This window comes from Denticeps clupeoides, chromosome 2 (genome assembly GCF_900700375.1).
Source record: "Denticeps clupeoides chromosome 2, fDenClu1.1, whole genome shotgun sequence".
Lineage (NCBI taxonomy): Eukaryota > Metazoa > Chordata > Actinopteri > Clupeiformes > Denticipitidae > Denticeps > Denticeps clupeoides.
The window spans coordinates 13251294-13277426 of NC_041708.1; the positions used below are offsets into that span (position 1 = coordinate 13251294).

The following is a 26133-nucleotide window of genomic DNA, read 5'->3' on the forward strand; positions in this document are numbered from 1 at the left end:
GCAGAAATGTAAATAAATTTTTTTTCTGTCAATATGGGGTGCTGTGTGTACATTAATAAGGGAACATTAAACTTGGAATGATTTTAGCAAATAGCTGCAATATAACAGAGGGAAAAAATCTATGTCTATGTATGTGTGGTCTGCTGTTGTAGAATCTGACAGCGGTTGGCAGGAAAGACATTCTGAATCTCTCGGTCCCACATTGAAGGAGCAGCTCAGTCAGGGTCTCCTGCATGGGATGGGAGATGTTGTCCAACAAAGATGACAGCTTAGCCACCATTCGCCTGTCCCTCACCACCTCCACTGGGTCCAAAGGGCTTCCTAGAACAGAGCTGGCCATCCAGAGCAGCCTATTCAGTCCCGTTGCCTCCCCAGCAGACCACACCATAAAAGATGGCTGGTGCCACCACAGAGTCATTAAAGGTCTTCAAGAGTGGGCCATTAATGCCAAAAGACCTGAGCCTCCGCAGCAGATACAGCCAGCTCTGCCCTTTTCTGTAGAGAGCATCTGAGTTGTGAGTCCAGTATTTATTTTTCAGATGAACTCCAAAGTGCCTGTAGCTCTCCACAGCCTCAATATCTACAACCTGAATGGTTGCAGTGCCTGTGGAAGTCTACCACCAGCTCCACTCCAATTAAATGCTTACAAAACTAATTTTGGTAACCTATGTGCAGATGAAATTGTGTGGCCCCCTGTGATTAGCAAACTCTTTGAGTAACTCACTGACTTTTCTCCTGCAGCCATGACCTTCACAAACGTTGATACACATGTTACTTTATTTGGCACTTTATTTGCTACGATATATGTTTTATTTCGCCACTCACTGCATAGGACAATGCACTGCAGCCAGTCACACATTCCAAACAACGTCATTCTGCTGAAAAGACGCATTACAAAACAAATAGACCATCAATGAACATGCCATTCTGAAATAAGGGCTGACTCTGAAATAAGATCGTTTTGGAATAAAAACTGCTAAAATTAAGTAAAAGGCCTGATAAATTATTGGAAATAATATTTCACAATGATAAGTAGATTAATATAGTTCACAATTAGGAGATGTATGTCAAAATGATATTTCAAAATTAAATTTTGATATTATATATGTCAGTCTCTTATTTATTCATATTTATGCCTTTAAGTCATATTTGTTTATTTAATTTTGAACATTTTGGAGTTCCATACGAAGGAAAACAGCTATGAATTCAACACCCTTCAAAAAACCCAACCAGCATCCTCCCAAAATCTTTCTTGGCAATTTATTTCATTTCACCCTCTCCCAGTTACACACAGCAATCCAAAAATGGGCCAGAAATACACAGTTAATTCTGCAATACGCATACATACAAAATAGTTCCCATTCTTTTGCATAATTTTTTTTCATTTGTGTTAGTTTCAATATATGGGGGTTAAGCACTGCATTAGAGGCAGGTGTAGCAACAGAGGTTACCAGCAGAGAGTGCAGTATTTACCTGAGTAGAATTTAGGCATTTATTTTGTCTTGGGGAGCACCGGTAGTAATGGCCTGAAGAGTTTGGTTCACTTGGCTGTGTGAGAGAAGCACATGGAGGCGCAAACACTGAAAATCAAACTGAAATCTGGCAAAATGAGGGACAGGTGGGAGGACAGGAGGGCTAGTTTGAAAGAGCCAGGCTGGAGGGAAAGAAGACTAAACTAGCAAGCAGATAGTATTAGCCCACCGAAAGGGGGAAAAAACATGATGCTGTTATAAGCCAGTCATGGAGAAACGAAGAATGTGAGAAAATAATATTAGCATGAATAGCTAGGCTAATCAGAAAGCAGTAGGTCAAAGGGGATGAAGGTCATAGGTAAAAAGTTAGCTACTGGAGCGAAGCTAATCATACATGAATGTCTTATTGGATGTGTACTGGGATTTTAAGGTCAGTTAGCTATGACGCCACAAAGAATTGAGAACAGCAAGAGACCTACAGAAATACTGTATTAAGATTAAAGGCCCATTTACGCTCAGTGTTAAATACTGATATGCAGTCTTTAATAGTGGAAGTCATAGGGTAAGTTAAAATGTATAAACATAAATGGGTCAAAGGTTATTAGCATCTACAGAATGGCATAAAAATTCTATTCACTATCGCCATGACTGTTGTGGATTCTGAGCTACCCTGTAGTGGATCTATAGAGAAGATGTGGAATGTTAGAACTTAATTGAATAGATGTAAGTTAAAAAGCTAAAGCAAACAGCAGGTGTGCTATATGCTAACTGTCCTGCTGCATCCTACCTGTAGGCAGCACCATTGAGCTCAGGGTGGACTCCTTGTTGGTCCATGACTGCCCAGGGTGCCGTGGTAACGAAAAACTCCTTGTTGACACAGTTTCTTAGGCTGTCTGGGATGCGGCCTGTTGGGACGAAGTGATGTAAATGGCTTTGTTACTTTTGAACACATATACAAAACTGTATAATTTAGCACCAGTAGATACATTTTAAAAGCTGTGCATGAACCATTGAAGTGAAAATTTGACATATAAAGAGAAGAAAGATGGAAAGGAGGTGGCGGGTTGGGTGGACATCCAGCTGGTGAGGAGCTTTGTGGGAAAAGACTTTAAAAAGCCTTTATGGCTGATAGGGGGTGAGACTGTACCAGTGATAGCACGGCGAATCTCAGTGGCAGCTGCCTCTCTCATCTCCAGGGATGCCTGTTCACTGTACCAGGCTGTGTGGGGGGTGCAAATCAGATTGGGTGCATCCTTCAGAGGGCCCTGGGCAAAGCTGAGGAAGAGGGCAAAAGGTCAAAAGCAATCATCCACATCAGTCCTTTGTTTTTTTCATTTGTTTTTTTTTTTACACTTGCTGTGTTTCCTTTTCAATATACATTAATGCAGAAACGGCAGAAGATGTGATGAACATGTAAGAATGGATTAATGCAGTACAGTAAGCAATATGGTTAAAAGGGTGTCATGCATTTATTTTAGCATAAGAAAGAAAAAGGCAACATAATTTCTTTTTTTTTTTTATCTCATTAAGCATTTAAACCAGACAGATACTATTAAATACAATCAATTATCACAAAGGCCAAATAGTGCAATGTAAAGTAATGTCATGTAAAACTGCACTTACAGTGCAGGACCTACTGCAGGGTCTAATCTCTAATTTTACTTAAATGACGACTGAGCCATTTTCAGCACATAAAATTAAAAATGCTTTGAAACTAATTTTGTTCAAATTAACACCAGGACTCTGATTACGAAAAAAAAAATTCTGAAACAAAACTTATGGCCACTTTCATTCTGTGCTGATCTGTCCTCACCTGAAGGGCTCAGTCTCGTGGACGTCCAGCGCGGCACCGCGTATCCTGCCCTCCTTCAATGCCTGGGCCAAGGCCTTCTCATCCACCAGACCCCCTCGTGCTGTGTTAACCAGGAACGCACCCTGACGCATCTGTAACACACACAGCAGTGTCCTTTAATTATTGCACACGAAAAGGAAATACAAAAAACATTAGTCCATATTATTTGACTGGGTATGTTTTTTTTGTTTTGTTTTGTGTGTGTGTGTGTGTGTGTGTGTGTGTGTGTGTGTGTCTGTGTGTTTAGTTGATAACAGCAGTTCTCTTTTTACACTGAAGCAATACAGCTCACAGTTTGCGAAAAAAAAAAAAAAAAACATGAGCAGCAAAGAAAATCTAATGAAAGCTTTTGGAACAAAATAAACCCTTAATCTTGACAAAAGGCAGAAATCCAGGGCATGAAAAGGCGTTTGGCTGCCAAGCTGCATTTTATCTGTTCTGTTTCCTTTTTTCTGAGGCTAGAGGAGAGGGAGGGAAAAAAAAACCTTTGCTCAAAAGCTGAGGACTGCCACAGACATTTGGGAAAGATGGAAATTTACACTCTTTCATTTTAGAGCTAAGAGGCAAGGATCTCTTGAGGATGAACAAACAGCGAGTTAACTGGGTTAAACCAATGCTCCCATATTATCAGAGAACATGGCAGACACACACACATACAACAAACACACATAAAGTGTCACAGTGGAAGAAAGGGAGTGGGATCTGTTCCTGCTGCACCAACAGGGGGCAGAGTTTCTTACAGAGAAGACAAACACACACACAGTTTTCAGCAGCTCCACACTGCTACATGGATGTGTTTGCTGTAGCCGGAGGCTGGCACTAATTACATTTGACAGAGCAAAGGGATGAATTTGTTTCCAGCTTTGGTGAGCTTAAGATACACAGAGAGAGGCAAAGCGGAAGTGTGTGTGTGGAACCCGGAAAACTCCAACACACATACATTAAATATTACCATATTAATAAGAGAGAACAGCATTACGTGTTATATATTTGTATGTGTGTGTGTGTGTGTGTAACTGTGTGCGTGTGTATTCTTGTGTACACTAGGTCTGTTCTTAATACATGTATACTGAGATTTATTACTATTACACACAAGTATGGTATTTTAGGAGAAATCATGTTCTGCTGCTGGAACACAACACTAATGCATGTGATTAATTAGATAAGCAGCAGTTATGTCATTTAAAGGATCATTTTAAATAAAAACATATATGATTTTATTTAAAATCTAAAAGCCCAGAAATAATGACACAAATATTTACACGTAATTACACATCAAGTGCTTGTTGATCAGGCTGTGCATATGCCCGTTTAATGGTAAAATTGTTGATCAGTGCATGGTTGTGAGTGTGTGTATGTCTGTTTGATGATGAAATTGTTGATCAGATGGTGCTTGTGAGTGTGTGTATGCCTATTTAATGGTAAAATTGTTGATCCTTGTGTGGTGAGTGTGTGTATACCTGTTTGATGGTAAAATCATTAATCAGGTGGTGGTTGTGCTCGTTCAGGTTGCAGTGCAAAGACACGCAGTCACTCTGGTAGAGCAGGTCTTGGAGAGTGTAGACGCGCTGAACGCCCAGAGAACGTTCCAAACCATCCTGCAGATACGGGTCGTAGAAGATCACATTGAAGCCAAACACTTTTGCTCGCACTGCCACTGCCTGGCCAGAACGACCTGTTCCAAAAACATAAATGCACAAAACAGTCATGTGACACCACCAGTTTTCTCTATAGAAAACAAAAATCTGATTTGTTATAATTTAACTTTTCCATAACACAACTTGTACAATTGTATGTTCAGTGTTTTTATTTTATTTGTAGAATTTGACTTTGATTTTGAGGAGATATTTTTATGATAAGCAAAATACTGTTATATTTAAGTTTATTTATTTTGGAATCATATTGTGTCCTGTCTGACTTTTGACACCCCTAGATGTTCTAGAGAAAAAGCCTTACCATATATGGCACGTTTTATTTTTTTTGCTCTGTGTTTGTGTTTATATACACACATATACATTAAAACCACTTGTCTTATGGCAGAGGAGATGCTTAAGCAGGATGTTTTATTAAAAACCAAAAAAAATTCTTTCAGACAGATATGAGGATGTGATTTGGGGGAGTGCTGGAGAACACTGCTTAGATAGGAATGACAGGGAGAGTGATGAATAGAGGCAGAGTGAGGAGAGAGTGGGAGATCTGAAGAGAATCAATATGCCCTTTCAGACTGATGGTCACACACACACGCACGCACACACACACACACACACACACACACACACACACACACACACACACACACACACACACACACACACACACACACACACACACACACACACACACACACACACACACACACACACACACACACACACACACACTTCTTAAGAAAACCTTCTTAAGAAAACCTTGCCAGCATGCACTCACCCACTCTCACCCTGCCTGCACTTCCTCCAAAATGTCAAAATATTACATCAGTCCTCCCCAATATGATGCAAGGCCGTTCACACTATTTCTGACATCTCCACATTTATTCGACAGTTATCTAAAAGCGGCACTCTGGACAATCTGTAATGTAAATGAGGTACTGGTACTGGGTTATGATTGGAGCAGCAGGGACAAACACAACAGACACTCTGAAACTGCTTATTTTAAAAGCTGAAAGATGCAGAAGGTGAGGATGTGTCACTCCTGTAAAACTAGTGTGTGTGTGTGTGTGTGTGTGTGTGTGTGTGTGTGTGGAAAAAGAGACACCAAGCTAGCAACCCAGTGACTAATGCAATCTGACGTGTGCGTGTGTGTGTGTGTTTGGTTGCTGTCAAGGTGCGCTGTGTGTGCGATAAGCAGGCTGAAGAGCTTTTTGTCTGGACATATACACACAGAGGGTGAGAGTCTGGATTATGGCAGTGAGCTACAGACAGGGACAAAGAGTGAAAGTGAGAGAGAGGGGGGAAAAACTGAGGAAGGGGTGGAGAATCCTGTGCGAATAGTGCAAAACAAAGAAGAAAACGAAAGCAGCAAACCTATCAGTGTGAACGAAAAATAGTGAAATAGAACAAAAGCGATAAGAAGAGCAATGGGAGATGTGGTTTTTGGTCAATTATAGTAATAGACTGGTTAATCATGATTAATCAGCAATGTAAATTAGCAGTATTTGCTTGTATTATTTGATGATATATGTGCTTATGACAAATAATTATATGGGGAGAGGTGTGTGTGTGTGTGTGTGTGTGTGTGTGTGTGTGTGTGTGCGTGCTATCTCACCAAAGCCAATGAGGCCGAGTGTTTCTCCTCTGATGCGGGCAGCACCTGATGCCACCTCCCTTATCTGCTCAACGCTCTGGACCCGCGTGCCCTCACGCAGCGCCTGGTACAACCATGTGTTCCGCCGGTACAAGTTCAGAATGTGGCACAGTGTGGAGTCTGCAGTCTCTTCTACTGCTGCTGATGGGATGTTACACACTGCGATGCCTGGATGGAAACACATACAAACAAACTTAATAGTATAGTTTATAGGCAGGACTGAACCCACTACTCCTAAGGTCAGCGGGTTTCTGTATGTCCATAAGTCAGAGTGTGAGCTGTACCTCCTCACTGACATGAGGACTGGTGTCATAGGTGAACCGACAGTGAGAAGTGTAACTGTCAAAGTCTCTTTCTCACTGTGAGTCACAGTTGACGGGCTCTTTCGTCAGAGTACTGGTACACACACGACACAGTGTACCCAGTTGTGTGCAGTGTACATGCAGGTATATTAGGTGGTCAAATCATTAATAAGCTGACCCTGCTCATTCCAAGGGGGCTGCAGTTCACATGTTCACCTTCTTCTGACTAAAGACTAAACCTTCTGCAAGTGATCTGCAATGACTGTGTAAAACTAATTACAAATATTAAATCAGAAAAATGACCCATTGCCCAATAGGGGTGCTAAATTATATTTAGAAGAAGATGCAATTAATTGCTATGAATCTATGCAATAGCAATTAAATTAAAAAGCCATTAAATATTTTGGGTCATGTAATTAAATGGGCAGAACATGTGATATTTCACCTTAGGACAATGCAGGAGTGAATTACTGTGATTCTACCACAGTTTACCTGTTAATACATATTTATGGCTTATCAATATCAATTAAATTGCTGGTCATATAACAATCTTTATTCATTGTTTACAGTTACAATGTTTTGTTTAGAAACTATTGGATTTATCACGGTTTTAACGGATTTATCATTCAGAACAGTCAGCATAACTTCTGCACGACTTTAGTCACACCTACTAGCCATATCAGTATTCAGCACAGCATGTAGCATGTTGCAAACACATAGTCTGATATGTTGTTGTGAAAGATATACGATATCTGGAAGTGTTACTTTCTGGAACTGAGTGTATTAACAAGGATACATGTAATAACTGTCATTTGTGGTGAAGAGCGGGAAAAGTTCTGTACCCAGCTCCCCCGCAGCCTTGATATCAATGTTGTCATAGCCGCTGCCAATTCGGATGATGATGCGAAGAGCTTTAAACTTCTCCAGGTCCTCCCGCGTCAGGGTGATTGTGTGATACATCATAGCGCCCACAGCTTCATTAAGGACCTACACACACACACACATCAACACACGCTCTTCATTGAATACAGAGTGTGCTGGAGTTAAACATCTTTCTCCACACTTGAAGACAATTTCATATGGTTTGTGTCAGGTGGTTCGAATCCTGTTGGTCTGACAGTCTGTGATTTTGAATCTGAATCTGCGGATTCAGAACTTTTTTAGTTTTAGAATGTCATGTGATTCTTTGTTCATGTGATGTTTTTTAATTGCTGATTTGCAAAATATGCCTTTTTCAAATCACTATGATTAGAGTTTTATAAATGTGTGAGTGTTTCCATTAACAATATTTCTATATGTAATATCAATTGGCTCAATTTGAGGGTTAATGTGAATGCAACTATTGCTTCACATGGACAAAATGTTGCTTTCCTACTTGCAGTATTATGGCTTGCAATTTTAGATTTTGAAATAAAACAGGTGAAAGGAACCCGGCAGGTGAAGGTGACTGGAAAATAAATGTCATTGACAGTGGATATTTGACTTCCCTCTCTTGTTTCAATTAGCTCTGCAGACATGACCATAAATCAGAGAGACCCCAGAGGTTGGCTACAGAGACTGTCGTGGTTTTGGACTTTGTAAAATGCCGAAATCCTTTGAAAATTATTTTAAATCATCTCAAGGTTAAACCTCAGTGGTTGGATAAATAACGGCTGGAAATTCACATTCAGCTGAACCATATCATTGCCACGCTGATTGCCAGATTAAGGCAGAATTTCCACAACGCTTCTATTAGCATGACTCCCCAGCAAGTGCCGCTAGATGCTAATTCAAGGTTAAACCCCTGCCCTACCTGCGCAAATTTTCTTCCTAAGGCTACGTGTGGAAGATTATGCTGGTATTCATTGACTGGTGCAATGAAGTGAAGAGTTTTCTTAAATGGAAAATGTGATCTAATTTTTTTCTTACCTCACCCAATCATAAGCTGAATTCTACATCAGCACTGTTATTTGTGACAAGTTGGCTGTAGCACTGAGACAAAGCAGAAACTCTATCTTCAGTGTGTGTGTAGCCATGAGGTAATTCTGTGAGTGAGCTCATGTGATCTAGAAAGTATTTGATGGTGTCTCTGGCAAGTGTGTGTGTCTGTTAAATAGTGAGCTCATGTGATCCATGGAGGATATAAAGTTTGTATGTGTGTGTGTGTAACAGTGAGGCTGGCATGTTGCTGTGTGTGGTGGATACACCCTACAGAGTGCACCCTCTGACCCAGCACACCACACCCATCAACATTATACCCACAAAGGGGCATTACAGCTGTGCGTGAGTGTGTGTGCGTGCGTGCATGTGTGCGTGCATGCGCCACTCCCTTACTCCCTCTGTTAACCAAAATAAGCCATCCAATCCTGACCTCATCTGTTTTCAACTTTTTACTACACCCAGACTAATGTGGTCACAGAACAGGCTGTGTGTCTGTGTGTGTGCTTTAGGGGTCCCCTAAGCCACCATTTAGCTCTGCAGATGGCTGTATTCTTAGGAAACACAAACAAACACAATTTAAACCAGGTCTATATGGTATGAAAACGGTATATATTACAATACAAATCTGCTGGGTAAAATGCATTAAATAGCAGCTAGTGTATTTTAATTCAACTTCACCCATAGCTGCTGACAATATTTACTTAGCAAACCTAGTAAATGAATGATGAATAAGCCATGTCTAGCTATATTCATATCAACATTCATGTGTGTGTGTGTGTGTGTGAGAGAGAGAGAGAGAATTAGGTCAGTGCATGAGTCACTTATAACTCTGATACAAAGAGAGAAAGGGCCTATGATTGGCGCAAAGTGTCTAATTAGTAAACAGTAAGAGCATATATGAGCCATCTTTTGAATCTTTGCATCTCTCTAAGTGTTTGATTATATACCTTCTCATGAATCTCTTGTGTGGACTGGGCATCACAGAACGCCACAGTTGCCAGGTCTTTGAGAATGGGCATCTCCACAGTGCAGTCCCGCCCGTCCAAGAGCGCCACCAATGGGCGTGGATGCATCGGCCCATTCATTATCTGGGGCCGGATACCTGAAGTACGCAGAGAGAAATTTCATCAGTACATGACCATATCAACTACATTTCACAAAAAAAAAAGAAAAAGAAATGTGATGTTCCTGTTAGACCTTTCAGAAAATGAGAAGGCCAGGGCGTGGTTTTAATTAATCTCCTTTTTATACTGCATATTTTATGAGAAATTACACAACGTCTCATGTGTTCATAACTAAAAGGACAAAAGAAGAAGCGGAGGCTAAATTAAGTTCCGCCCAGTTTGTTGATAATTAATGTCCCCAAATGATGCAGACCCCATACACCCATAGAATGTTTACAAACAAATTTACAGAGCAGTACTATACAGTATTACAGAAATATTAAATTTTTTGCGAGCATACACAACTGGAAGAGGAAGAACTATGTGAGCGTAAGGTTACTGTTGTCACTGGGCAAACACACCTCCACTCAATAAATCAATGGAGGGACCAAGAGGAGGATTAACAGAGACTCATTTAAAGCTGGAATTGCCACCTCACCTGTCTGCTCTGTAGACACTGGATTCTAAGGACACTGGATTGCAATCAAAAAGAACAATAGGGGACAGGGAGACACTACCCCTAATGCCCTGTTTCCCTTCAACACTACAACAAGATGGTAACTGTCACTTGAGTAGAAACACACACACACACACAAACACACACACACAGTGTCCCTTATTATCTCCACTAATACTCACATTTATGTGTGAGATGTATTGCAACAATCTACACAGGCACACACATGTACGCACACACATACACACACACACATATACCCTGTGCATTTAGTTCACTGAAATAATTACACATCTGGGCTGCATATTCACAAACACACATTAGACAGTGACAAACTCAGGATCAGAATGATTCGAGGAAACTGAAAACAACTGCATCATATGAGCAAAACGTCACTGGACACAACTGAACCAAATTCAGACAGCCTTCTCCTCTCTACATAAAAGACACACAGTATGGCTGCAGAGTGACCAGACTTGACTACAAAAACTTTATGAAGGAGCTCAACAGAAGTGCAACAAAAAACTATTTTGAAAGTGAAGCACATGGTGAACACAATGAAATGAGTCCTCTGCCTTCAACCCATCATCCCCTTAGTTAGCAGTGGGAAGCCAGCAGCCTGGGCGCCCAGGGATCATCATGTGGGGACGGCACCCTAATCAATGGCACCTCAGTGGCACCCTGGTGGTTCAGGATTCGAACCAGCAACAGTCCAATTACAGGTCCACTTCCTTACACGCTATGCGACCACTGACCCTGATTCTGCAGTGAGAAACTCCATCCAGTGCATTCCACCTTCATCTGTACAGCAAGCAGCTTCCACTGTCATCTGTCCCCAAATCTGCATTCATCCATCAGACTGGTGCAGGTGAGGACTGGTTCAACCCTCCATGGTACTTGCATTCCTGACCCCAAGGTCCAGTAACTGTGCTCACCAATCAGAACCCCCTTCATGAAGCTGTTGATGAACCACTGATGTGCTGAACTTGTTTCCAGAGTCACTTGGTAATGAGTGATACAAGTGAGGAGAGATTATTCTTTTTTTTAGATTATGTGGTCTTCAGAATGCAGCAGTTTTAGCTTGTGTGGACAAACAATTGTATATGTACAATAGATTTTATTAAATTTTTACAGGGTGTCACCAGCACGGCATTATAAATATCTATTTCTATTTAAGGGTCACATATATTTGGCTCCTTAATCATTAATTGTTAATGCATATACAGTGGTGGAAATAGTTATTTGATACCCTGCTGAATGGTGTCATAGCGGCTAAGGAAACGGCCCCGTAATCAGAAGGTTTCCGGTTTGAATCCCACTAAGCTGCCACTGAGCAAAGCACCGTCCCCACACACTGCTCCCCGGGCACCTGTCATGACTGCCCACTGCTCACTAAGGGTGATTTACAAAGAAGAAGTCAATCTGTAATTTTAGTTTTATTTCACCAGTGAGAGACAAAGAAAAATAATTGAGCATTTTCATGAATGGAATAAGCATTTGATCTATCAGTCAGCAATATTTCTGCCTCCCAGTTGTATTCTATACAACTTCTATATAAGTAATGAGCTGAGATTGGGAGCTTCTCAACTTTTCTCTCAACAGTCCATAGCATTCAGCATTCAATCTATCCAGATTCCACACTCTGCACTATGGCCCAGACCAAACAGTTTTTTAAGGATGTCAGCGGCAAGATTGTGGACCTAAACAAGGCTAGAATGGGCTACAAGACCATTGCCAAGCAGCTGGGTGAAAAGGTCACAACAGTTCATGTGATTATTCAAAAGAGGAAGAATCATAAAATAACAGCAAATCTCCCTTGGTCTGAAGCGCCACACAAGATCTCGTGAAGTTTCAATGATAATGAGAAGGATGTGGAACCAGCCCAAAACTATACAAACTATCCTGCAGCCTGCAAAATTGGGCATAAGAATTTATTTATTTATTTGGATTTTTTTTTTTTGTTACCGTTCTGTCGCACTGTTAAAATAAACAAACCATTGACATTGAATGAATATTTCTTTGTACTGTAAGTGGAATCAAATAATTATTTCCCCCACTGTATGAATTTTAGAGAGGAATATATAAGTGTACACATATGAGCAAACTCTATCTGGCAAAATATTGTGAAGAATGATATTCTGTGCCATGCAAGGCACCACCAGCTAGAGCTGCCATATTGTGAACCTGATCAAAGATTTTTCAGTACCTTTTGGTATAAACATGCTGATAAAATAAAAAAGCGAATCAATAAAAATCAAAATCAATACATGGCTATTGGGAAAAAACAAGAGCCCACAAAGACTTCTCTGTTTCTATGGCAGCCATTCTATGTCCATTATTAGTAGAATTTCAATATGAACACACCATCTTCAATATGGTTAGCTTTATGATCATATGATCATATGATCTTTATCTTATGACTAGATTATCCTTTCAAATGCATTGCATGCATCAAAAATTGAAAGGTTTGAGAGCCAATGAAGTGGACTTGAAGAATGCAAAGCAGGAGGCTGCGACCATCCAATCAGTAATCAAATCTGATCTCACCATGACTCCTCCTCCATTGGCTTCCATTTCCCCAGCTCTCTCTCTCACACACACACACACACACACACACACACACACACACACACACACACACACACACCAGAACTCTATTCGAAACCTTCCCTAAGCAAATCCACCTCGTACAACTCGGAGCTTGATGCCCAAAACAAACCCCAGCCAAAACCCTCTGCCACTGATATCCAGCACTCTGACACTTCTGACCTCTGAAAGATCTGCTGACCAGCACTGACCTACAGACTGAACACCAGCAGGACAGAAATCTCCATTTCAATACTTTAGCTCTACAAACATAATAATTACAGATTTACAACTTATTACCAATAACAATAACATATGAATACTGGATCCTGAAACTGAAACATATGCTCTTGTCATATTCACAGACAGACTATGAGACAGACATGCCGACAGGGTAGTAGTAGCCTAGTGGGTAACACTCTCCCCTATGAACCAGAAAACCCAGCTTCAAATCCCACTTACTACCCTTCTGTCCCTGAGCAAGACACTTAACCCTGAATGACTGATTATAAGTCGCTCTGGATAAGGGCATCTTATAAATGCTGTAAATGTAAATGAGTTATACACAGTAGCTGGTTGTAAACGTGACAGTCTGTAAAACTTTACCTACATTCACTCACTGACAGAGAAAGAAATATAAGGACAGAGATGTGTGTGTGTGTGTCTCCAGTGGGCTGAGGACAATAAAAGTTTGGCAGCAGCCAATGACTGAGGAGTCTGAGGTGGATTTTCCATGATGTGTGTATGAAAGTGACTGGACATGTGTGTGTGTGTCTCTGAGAGAGAGAGCATATAGAGGATGTGACTGCCTGCATTATCATCCATAACATTATGACTCCTTATGACTCATACTGAGTAGGTCCCCCTTGATTAATCAGACTACGGCACCTTCTTCCAATGCCCTATAGTCCAGATCACATTCCCGTCATTTTCAGTCACTCATTGGAGGTACTGTAGCATCAGATTGGACAATGCAGACTAGTCTGCATCAATGAGCCTTGGCTGCCCATGATGCGGTCACCATAGTTTTTAAAAATCTTTGGACCCCTGCAGAACATTCCACAATAGCTGCAGTTTTGGAGTTGCAATGTCCCAGCCATGCAGTTATCATTATTTGCTCCTTCTCAAAGTTGCTCAGATCGCTCTACCCAGACATCAACCTCACTTGCTGGATGATATAACCACCAGGTTATCAAAGTCATATTTTCATAATGTATGAAATATGCACACACAGCAAGATGATGATTGAGTAATTCTTCTAGAAACTCACCATTGCTGGAATATTTTTTACATAATAATGATTAAGTGAATTTTATATTTAGAAGAATAGACTGAAATGTAGCCAATTTTATTTAACTATTTCATAATTACCTGTTAGCAGAGTTAGCATGGATACAAATGCATTCATGCAAACTTATTCTGCATATGGATTTAAGAATACTGCAATGAATACTGATATTTTCAAAGATTGTGGCATATTACCCAGTCTTACATTAAACTGTTCTCTTGTGTACTGCTTGCATTAAAGTATGTGTGTGTGTGTGTGAGTGTGCCAGCACGTGTGACTGCTGTGGCAAGGCTGAACAGACGCTACCTTGCTGTCAACAGCTGCAGTCCGTTACCTAGCAACCTAAAGCTGCATTTGTCGGGCAGCTTGCTCCCTGGCAACAGGCTGGGCAGGGCTGGTGCCCACCGGTCCATACCGTGAGTGTGTGTGCGTGTGTGTGTGTGGAAAAGCAGAAGAATCTTCAATGTCTGCGAGTGTGACATGAGATAGTCTCTCTCTGCATATTAGAAAATGAAGGAACAGTGGCCGGCACACACACACAAACACACACACACACACACACACACAAAAAAAACGCACACACACAGCAAGATGATGACTGAATAATATTAGCAGCTGGCAGGAAACATCCAGAAACAAAACCACAGTTACACATCACACACATACACATGCAATGTGTCATGCAATGACCTTGAGTATTGTGTGTGTGTGTGTGCACGCTCGCATGCACAGAGCTGTATAAGACCCTTTCTCGCACTTGTCTCATAGTCCCCCTTCCCCAAAAAAACATGTATCACACAAAGACCTCTTGTCCTCCACTCTACGGCCCCACCCGTCAAACCCCTCCCCTCTCACTCCCCCCCACCATCCACGCCAACACACAGCGACCCCCGGGCTGGGATTAAATGCCACCCCATGTCCTCATGCCAACACAGGACCAACCAAGTACCAACAGTACCAAGACCACAAGTACATAAAAAATGACAAATGCCTCAATGCAGACCCAGGCACACACATGTCTCAGGCACACACATGCAGGGGAGGAGAAGGGGGAAAAAATATACAGATGAATCCGAACCCCCACCCACACAAAAAAACCCTCTCCACCAACACTTTATTAGAAGCCCAGAAAGCCAAAACAGGAAATGCGTCTCTTGCCTGGAAAGTGCGGTCTCCACATTCTCCAGCCTACAGCGTCGGCATGGCGGCCAAAGGGAAAAAATGAAAAGAATACGTGGAGCAAAAAAAAAAAAAAAAGAGGGGGGAGGGGAAAAAAGAAAAAAGAAAGGGAGAGCGAGGATGATGACGACTCAGACTTCTGAGGTATCCCGTGCTATCCCTCCTCCCTCTCTCGGTTCCCCCCTCCCGCTCTCCTCGTCCTGTCGTCCTCACGCCGCTGCAAAGGATTCTCCGTCCATACGCCTCTGCTACGTCCCCATCTTCTCTCTCTCAGACACATACACTCTGCACGATTCAAATGCCAACTACCCAGGGAAAAACAAGCAGCAAGCAGGTCACACAAGAAAGAGATGGCTTCTCCGGCTGTCTAATCAAGGAAAAAAAAAAAAAAGTCCAGAGCCTTGTCCTTCCCTCTTCTTCTCTCCTCTACACCATCTAGAAGACTCTACCACCCACCCCCGTTCTGAGACACAGACAAAGGCGGAGAGCAAGGAGGGCGTTGGAGGCAGCGGAGTGGTCGTTAGAGAGGAGAATGAGCTGCAAGGAAAGAGTTCAATCCAAGCAGCCGTCTCTCCTCTCGTTCCGCTGTTCCCCCTCCCCTTCCTCCCTCTCTCCCTCCGCCCATCTCCCCCCTCAATCCCTCCCTCCCTTCTCCCACTCGGCAGAGTTTATTTCTGCCTCCACACTGTTTTAACAACTGCAAGTACCCCCCTCCCCTCCTGTCCATAATTACACAACCACTTTCATTCCTGCCTTTTCACTTTAACGCTGGCCCACCGACCCCCAAAAGCTACATAAGTCAGAGATGCGCGCGCACACACACACACACACACACACACAGTGTAAATCTCTGTACGCTGTCTCCTCACACAGACAGTTACACAATGCCAATACATAATTATGAACATTCATTTCAAGATGGTACAAATAAAAAAATCATGGTATGAATCTTTTCTTGGTCGATAACCCATCAACATCTACCCCAACACATCTTACACACATGTACCTGTGCTTTTCCAATCCCACCTATTCTGATCCTAATGAACCTAATGAGTCCTTTTTTTTGTCTATAGATTTTTTATTGCTGTTTATTATTATTATATATATTTTTTGTGAAGACAAGTAAAATTGCCTATTACAGAATTCCATACTTTTGTTTGCATGTGAGTGTAAGGTGTGTGAGAACGTATGAAAGAGTATGTTAGGAGTGGCTGACTAAATTGTGTCTCACTCTATAAATTCTCTCCACCAGGAGGACAAAAACAGACTATAATAATCCCTAATTTCTTCTGGCAACCTGCAGCAGGGCTGGAGAAAGAGATGCATTGTGAGTGGACTGGATTTAATCACTGGATGCGATGGCAGATCTTGAAAAGTGAAAATGTGTCATCTGCTTTTAACCCATCACCCTTGGTGAGTAGTTGGGACAGTACTTTACTCAGTGGCACCTCAGTGGTACCTTTGGCGGATTGGGATTCGAACCGGCAGCCTTCTGATTATGGGGCCACTGCCTTAACCTCTAGGCCACCACTGCCCACACACCATCTTTGATATCAGATCCACATATAATGCCAAACAGACCCCTCTGATTTGCCACAGCAAGCAAATCACAAACATGCACACAAACCTGAAAAATTATGTAGCTCATAAAAATGCACTCGACACATCATGCTCTCTGTGTCTACTATGACACACAAACACATGCACAAGCCTGTGAGTAGCTTGCCAATCAAACAGGTTACCCATATAGTCCACAGGGCCAGTGGTGGCCTAGCGGTTAAGGGAGCGGCCCCGTAATCAGAAGGTTGCAGGTTCGAATCCTGATCCTCCAAGGCGCCACTGAGGTGCCACTGAGCAAAGCACCATTCCCACACACTGCTCCCCGGGCGCCTATCATGGCTGCCCACTGCTCACTCAGGGTGATGGGTTAAATGCAGAGGACAAATTTCACTGTGTGCACACAAGTGACAATCGGGGCAGTGGTGGCCTAGCGGTTAAGGAAGCGGCCCCGTAATCAGAAGGTTGCCGGTTCGAATCCCGACCCGCCAAGGTACCACTGAGGTGCCACTGAGCAAAGCACCGTCCCCACACACTGCTCCCCGGGCGCCTGTCATGGCTGCCCACTGCTCACTCAGGGTGAGGGGATAAATGCAGAGGACAAATTTCACTGTGTGCACCGTGTGAACCGTTTTGAAAAAAAGGTTCAAATCCTCCTTACAGCCTTTGTGCCCCTAAGCAACACTTGAGGGGAGGGACAGAGGGACTAAACTATAATAATCAGCCAAACATGCAAGTGGCAATATTTCACAGTTTCATTATGACATCACATGACCAGCTGCTGTGGAATTAACAGTATTATCAACGGAGATAAACCTAAAGTGAGGGCTTTTATTTGCCCAGACATGGATACAAAGCTGTGGAGTAATTACAAAAATACACTCAATGTGGTGAGATATAAAAGCAAGTCAAGTTGTAGTGTTGTAGTGCAGGGAAAGACATTAGTACACTGGTCATTTTTAATAGTGTTGTATCTTAAATTATTTGCTCTATCCAAGTCAGTTTTATAAACAGAACATAAATAAGTGAACTTCCATTTACAATTTTAAAAAAGTTACACAAAACTGAAAAATATGTTTTCCAAAAATGCCTTTTTTTCAGAGAACAGCAGCTGTTCTGCAGATATTGAACAAACCTTGGAAGACAGACCATTGTAAACATTTATAACGGAGAAATTGCAATGAAAGTTCCAGTGAGTACAGTCTCTTTCACCATCAAAAAGCCCTCAGAATCTGGGAAACTCTGACAATAAGAAGTCTGGAACAGCATCAGATGATAGGACAGCTTAAAGCTTAATAGGGATTGTATTTTAACTGAAAAGAGAAGGCTTCGAGCTGCAGGTTTGAAAGCCACCGCTGAGACGTCAGAATAAGAAAAAGAATGTAAGACGGTGTTATGGAACTTTGAAGATTTCGAAAATTGAAATCTTCATTCATCACACAGGTTTTTTTGTATGACAAAAGCATGCTGTTCTGGGGTTGTTTTGCTAAATCCAGCTACCACAGCATACTGGTATTCAGCTAGCTGGACAGGGGTTTATTATAAAGCCAAAACAAGAGCAAGCTCTAGCAGAATTACCTTAAGAAAAAAATGTACAAGATGGTAATCTTGAAAACATGGAGTGACATGGAGCAAATGGCTTGAGATGTACTAGACTGAATAGTGAAAGCAAAATAAAATGGCACACAGTTCTGAGAAGATGCAACAGAGTGGCACAGAATATTGGATTTCCACTGTAGAAAGAATGCTACCAGTGTGTTCAGTTATATCTGCCCAAAGTAGCTACTTTGGTGAATTTGTCTTATAAATGTTTTCTATTCTTTCTTTTGTTTTTGCTGGACAATCAAAAACCATGACTGTTTACTGAGAAGCAATATTTGATTTAGACACCTTCACAAATGATAGTCTGTACACTTGCACATTCTAGTGACTAGATGCCTTTCTGATTGTGTGTGTACGTGTATAGCAGGAAGTCACACACTCTTTCAAAAATGTCAGTCAGGATGGGATGTTCTACGAGGGATTCTTATCTCTTAAGGCCCTTAAATGGAGTGAATAAAAAAGAAACACCCTGCCTTAAAGGTCATGGCAGACCGTTCTGAAAGGACAGCTACTTTATGTGTGTCTGTATCCACAAGGACTTTAGGGATTCCCTCACGAATGTGAGGATCAAATATGTGTGGCCAGAATGTCCATGTTGTACAGGTTAGGAAGATTCCGCATACAGGTTGCTAGCATTCATGCCTTAAATAAACACAATTACACCAAGCTGGGCAGGCAATGATTAATATTATATTATCCAGTAAATTAGTCCCAGCTTTAAACATCAACTTCAGTGAAATTACGAATGTATTTTTTTAAATCTTATTTTATTATGATTTTTAAAAATTATTATTACATTACCTTTTTAATACAATGCAATGTATTAGTCTGAGGTCACTGAGGTCTTTTCAGGCCAAATCAGATATAACATAATAAGAACTAGTGTTTGTGTAAATTATGAAGAAAAACACATTCCAGCATATTGTACAAATCTTTCCACAAATGAATCTTAGAAAAACATCAAGGTGTCATTGATATGTGGTAAACTCGGTGTACTTTCTATGATTAACAACACAGCACCAGTTCTAGGACATGCACCTCCATTTACAGCATTTATCAGACGCCCTTATCCAGAACGACTTACAATCAGTAGTCACAGGGACAGTCACCCCCTGGAGCAACTTAGTGTTAAGTGTCTTGCTCAGGGACACCATGAGCGTAAGTGGGATTTGAACCTGGGTCTGCTGGTTCATAGCCGAGTGTGTTACCCACTAGACAATTACCACCACCCTATTGCTTCATAATCCGAGATTTGAGGTCATAACTAAATACATAAACGGCTATGTAGGTGTTGTTATGGTCACTAAAATCTGGTATTTATTTTAAATAGGCAGTTGTGCTGGGTTGGATGAAACCTTCCCTCATTTCTGCTGGTGTGGGGGATCTGATGGGCCCTTCCTCGGTTGTCCCAGGCTTAGCTTGTTTCTCAAGGCCAAATGTTTACCGGGGGTTGTCTGGAAACCCTGTACTAGAGTAAATTAATCAAGAGCAACATTGACATTGACACACACACACTACTTCCTTTGCTTTCAATTTTTGACTTGACTTGTTCTAATGGGATCAGTGGACAGAAATAAATGAAGAGAGAGTAAAAAGGAGAAAAAAAAACAATACTATTGCAAATGGAGGAACACATTTTTGCATGCATGGACACACAAAAATACACAGACAAGAGTAGAACAGTTATCAAAAAAAAAAAAAAAAAAAGAGTGAAAGCTAGAGAGGCTGAGTAAAGATTGTGTGAGACAAGGTGGAGGAGGGGGTGTTTGGTTGGGGAGCACAGCTGCAGGTGGACTCCAGATGTGAGGTCTCATTGGGAGGGCGGCTCTGGACTGCATTTCTCCTCTTCTCCACTCTCCCGCCTCTCTCTGTGACAGAAGCCATCTGGCCTGGCAGAGTGAGTATGATGCGGTGCGCAAAGTCCCCACAACAGGGCTTCCTCTTACCATACACACACGCACAATTCCCCCCTTTTCCTCACAGAATTTGCTGCTTCTCCCTTAGCTTTATACACAGTTCTACATATTACACATACACACACACACACACACACACAAAACTGTGTTCCATTTGGCCTCGTGTGAAACAACGGGTAGTGTTTCATCATCTTAAGCAGCTGTCATTCATCTCAACTTGGTCCCGCCCACACAACTGCACAGTCGGTTCAAGTTTCACACTCCAGCCCTGCAGCTTGGCACCGGGTTCCATGTAAATTTTTTAATTTAACATCAGGAACGACACCAGAGGAGTTGATTGTGGCAGACATGTCACATCACCTAAAGCAGGATTGTGAGATCACCTGATAGCTGCTTCAAACTTCAGCAGACATTTACAATCAAGCAGGCTACATGAACATCCCAGTAATTCCCAACACGGCAACATATCATCCTGCAAGCTGAACAGCCTAGGATCTTAATCAATAAAACATGAGAACAACCCCCCGAGCAGCATCAAATAACACATTACTGTGCCAGCATGCTGACTTCAATCAACAAAGGAACAACTGAGTTAAAGAAACACTATCATACAACCAAAATACATTCATCATATAATATGAAACTTGCTCTGACAATGCTCATTGTACCCTGGAAGGGGCCTGAAAAGCTAGAAAAAGTTGGCCACAATGAGTGAAAAAAACTATCTACACTGCGAGCAATTTTGTTAACATAACAAAAACCCATACTGACTCACCTAAACAATTTATTGCACAATTTCCTTATTTTTATTTTAGTTTCTGAAATCCAATTAAATTACTTTAACTTTTTAAGAACTACTTTTTCCACTTCCGTATAGTGACTTTCTGAAAATTTTACAGTTAAGTAAATTTCCGACATTCATCAATCACTTTTTTACAAACTGTGCAGCTTTTAATTTATTTTCAGGTGAATTTGAGCATCTGGAAAAAGGACGTGATCCTCAAAACATAGTTGCAGGACTAATAAAAAGGGCAATTCTCCTGCATTCATCTGCTGAAGGTCTTTTCAATTCACACCAGCAGAAAATGTAGTTTGGATGGCAAAGCCAAAGCAGATTTTTTTCCTCCTTTTATGAGAAAAGAAGAAGAACCTGCTAAAAACCAGAATGGCTGAAGGTATTCCAGAGTGAAGAGTTAATTCAGTTCGTCCCACAAACAAAAGACTCAAACTAGACAATGCCGTGATCTCTGGGGACTATCTCAGTCTCGCTTCCCATTTTCTCATCCCTCACTCTCTCATTGTCCAGGCCAAAGTTACCAATCAGATGAATCTCTACTGAACGTCTCAGTTGTGCCACACAGGGAGGACATTTGAAACGATCTCTATTATATCTATCTCAGGGCTGGGTGATTCAGCATCAAGAGATTATTAACAATAGTGGCATTTATTAATATAACAATAGTATCCTGGGAATTTTAGTGTACGATGAAGAAAAAGATGATGACGATGACTACATGCACTGAAAATAAAACTGAAAACTACACTGAAAACTACATAAAAACTGAGCTTACATTACTCATTTAAATGAAGTCAACTAAAATTGGACATTTCTGATCCTTAAGTCTTCTAAAAACCAAGTCTATTCTCTTTGCAGCTATTACAAAACTTGAGCATAAGATGGTGCCAGACCCCAAAGGAGTAATTATTAGAGTAAAACTATTTCATATCACACATATTTAAAATAAATTCACTGATAAGAGGAACATGAGCACGGTGTAGCAGTAAAAATATATGAATAATATAACTATTAATAAAAAACAGCACAACAGTTGTTATTCTGTTAGTGTGCATTTATTATTAATTGATTGTCTGTAATAATATGATGCAGTGAGATAAACCTGGTACTGTTGAACCTCTATTACACCTTCCTCGGCAGGTTGTGGACCTTCTCTGTCAGCTTCTGTGTCTGATTTTTATTTTTCCCTTTGTCTATTTACTAAGAATCCATTTGTGACCACACCCAAAAATGCGCTACCGCTCAACACTGGCATGTCCTTTACATGTTCCCACCTTAGATGATGCCTTGCTTGGTCAAAACAGGGCCCAATGGGACATATCATAGACTCTATGATCCATTTGATCAAAAAGGAAAAGTGTACTCATTTACACTGCACAATATAATACAATAAAGAAGAAGAAAAGCTCCACCTCTCTCCAGATCCATGGTTTTCCTCTGAGGCACAGATGGACCTGGGATCTTCCTGTTCTAATCCTGCTCTTAGGCCAGGTGAGCTCCCCCTCTTTCATCAACAGCAATCCCTACCTTGGCTGAGGGGTGCAGCTCTCTTAAGGCCATGACTGGGCCATCACCAGGCCACTTTGTGACTCTAGTCATTATAGGTAAAGCATCTTATAAATAACAAAATGAGCCTCCGACTCAAACTGTCAAAATATGAGTGGCAGTCATTAGAAAAAAAGGTTATTTTCTAATTACAGGTCTAAATTCTAATTGCAGAAAGTTAAAAACAATCTCAGGATTAAACTTCAAAACATTGCAATAAATTAATAGTAGGCCTCATATGTTATCAGTTCATATTATAAAAAGCCTTTGTACCTTTATTTAACTAAATAAAGTAAAATTATTTTTGATTACCCATCTCCAAATAAAAAAAAAAAAATCCAATCCCAGAATATGAACACGTGAAAACATTTTGCAGCGACACGAACATTTAGAAAGGATGCACCTGTGTTTACGCACAAATGAACGTTAATGTTCACTTAGGCTGGACAAAGCAGCAAGAACACGGGAGATACTCCACCATCGATGAACAATGAAAACACTATGAACACTACATAGCAGTCATAGACACCTATTGGCAAATAACAGAATTTGTGTGACACACTCACTCACTCACACACACCATACTCCAAGCAACCTGAAAGACAAACACCTGGGGGTTATGTAACAGAGAAGCACAGCATTTCACACCACCACCACCTCCAGCCCCTGACCCTCATCAAGACTGAGATTAGACAATTATCTATGTCTCCCGTCAGGCTTTGTGGCTCGCAGGTTTTACTCGCTCAACCCTGGATCTCTTAAGCCTCCTCACAGTTCTCACACGAGTGCAGATTAAAGAGGCACATGGACTTTGGACCTGGTTGCCAACCCAGCTAATCTACCAGTGACACCAGCAGACGCACACACACACACACACACACACACACCACACACACACACACACACACACACACACACACACACACACACACAATGCTGCTACGCCTGACCTGCTGCCGTTTCTACACGGCTGACTGACAACTCCATGGCAAATACGAGCGCTCCGTCTTTCTCCCTGCTTATATTACACACTGACGCCCATCTGCCCGGCTCAGCCATATAATGGCATTAGGAACTGTATGCTCATGCTACTGGCCAACCAAGAGGAAGCTAGCACTTGACCTCTAGTAAAGGCCCTCCCTCCAGCCAGGCCGTCCCTGGATTTCCATTTCTGCGAGTAATCACAATTTTTATTTCACATGGCTGGTCATTACCATGTCTTATATTTAAAATCAACCTCCAGATCCTGTTTTTGTTGTTGCACAGACTCTGTTTACACCATGCTAGGACTCCAGCCATGAATACTAATGTTTAAACAGGGGACAACAATAGATTTAATCAGTCAGGTTGTTTTCTCATGAATTTGAATGTTGCAGTGCCATACATGCTCACAGACACACACACACACACACACACACACACACACACACACACACACACACATGCAGTAAATGTTGAACAGTACCGCAGGTCTCCTTGCTTTTTTTAAGTGCAAACGATAACCTTGCAGTGATTATGGGAAAAAAAAGGAAAAAACACAGGTTGCCTGGCAACGCACAATTAAGGAGCACGCTTTGAGACAGAGGGCATCACAGTCCGCCCATTATCAGATGAAATTACCAGAGCAACAAATGTCATCCTCATGCAAATGAGCTCCGGTGCGCCAAAAGAATGTTTAACCGGAACATAGATACACACAACCCAATGTTTGTAAATGTTAATGTGTGTGTGTGTGTGTGTGTGTGTGTGTGTGTGTGTGTGTTGGGAGCATAGAACAAGGTCATCATACCTCTCACACACACACATGCACACACACACACTGTCACCTTTTCAACTAATATGGGAAGGAAAGAAATATCTTTTCAAAAGTCTGTATGAGCCTGATGACCTCAAGAAGTTGAATGGCATTCAGACGAGGTCGTGTTGGTACACACAGATGTTAAAAATGTCATTATTATTCATCAGGCAGCAGAAGAAAACTGGATGTTTCCTGAGACTCGGATAAATGGAAGCAGTGGAGACAGAAGCCTGGCACTGACCTGCCATCCGCCCAGCGAATGGAACAAACAATCACCCTTTAATGAAGATGTTTCATCCTTCTGTTGTATGACAGCATACAGCAATCAGGGAGTTTTACACAGAAAATTGCTCTTGTATGCCATTATTAAAACAGTTTGACCAAACAGTAGCCTATAATCATTTTAGTAATCAGACACGGACAACACAACTGCCCTTTAGCACAAAAGAGCCATAAAATACAATACATTCAGTACATCTAAATGGCTTTTGTGTGTGTGTGTGTGTGTGTGTGTGTGTGTGTGTGTGTGTATGTGTGATATCTGGTTACGGTGTTGTAAATTGGGAAGATCCCTTACGGACCAAAGGAAGTATGCATGCTTGTGACAGAAAAAAAACTATATCCAATTAGAATAATAGGATTGGCTGGTTTAAGTACATAAATAGAAGGCGAAGTGAAAAATGTACAATGTCATCACTCTATCACTAAGATTTTTTTAATTTTTCCCCACAAATACAAAGCTCCAGTCTATTACCTGAGTGATTATGAACACAGAAAGCAGAAATCAATTATGAGAGAATTTAACTGTTGATTGAAGAATCTGCATGCATATCTGCAGAAAGATTTCCACCGGCTTGAGTAAGAAATGTGTCGTACAGGCTATACATAAACAATAAAGATGTGTAATTTCACTCAGCAACACTCTACAGTGAGACATGACACTTGGTAAACACACATTATGCTCTCTAATGGAGTCTGCTCTCAGAATACACATTTATGATATATACACAAGAGCTGGGGTGGTAGTAGTCCAGTGGTAACACGCTCGCCTATGAACCAGAAGACCCAGGTTCAAATCCCACTTACTACCATTGTGTCCCTGACCAAGACACTTAACCCCGAGTTGCTCCAGGGGGACTGTCCCTGTAACTACTGATTGTAAGTCGCTCTGGATAAGGGCGTCTGATAAATGCTGTAAATGTAAATGTAAGAGCTGTAGCAACAGATTTAATAAAAAATGCTTACAATGAAAGACTGCAAAATGCCGGCCTAAATGAATGACTTAAATAAAAATCTATTAGAATTAACTTTGAATTGAACTGTAGCAGAATCAGTTTTACTGACACCACATGCATTCCAAATGAACGTTTGCTATAGATAAAACAATATGACAAGAA

General features: G+C 41.3%; 1 protein-coding gene across 6 annotated transcripts in view; it reads right to left on the minus strand.

Annotated features, from left to right (window-relative positions):
- Positions 1–26133, minus strand: part of ctbp2l (C-terminal binding protein 2, like) — a 72400-nt gene that overhangs the window by 5304 nt on the left and 40963 nt on the right. For 3 of the 6 annotated variants that reach the window (XM_028961166.1, XM_028961176.1, XM_028961137.1), the window contains 7 exons: positions 9797–9951; positions 7772–7916; positions 6589–6795; positions 4785–4999; positions 3286–3416; positions 2620–2747; positions 2260–2377 (listed from right to left, as the gene is read on the minus strand). In XM_028961166.1, the coding sequence (XP_028816999.1) occupies positions 2260–2377; positions 2620–2747; positions 3286–3416; positions 4785–4999; positions 6589–6795; positions 7772–7916; positions 9797–9951 (1099 nt within the window). Of the gene's footprint in view, positions 1–1473; positions 1549–2259; positions 2378–2619; positions 2748–3285; positions 3417–4784; positions 5000–6588; positions 6796–7771; positions 7917–9796; positions 9952–15501; positions 15585–23888; positions 24133–26133 lie in introns of those variants that run through there. The other 3 variants (XM_028961156.1, XM_028961186.1, XM_028961147.1) reach the window with 3 other exon arrangements.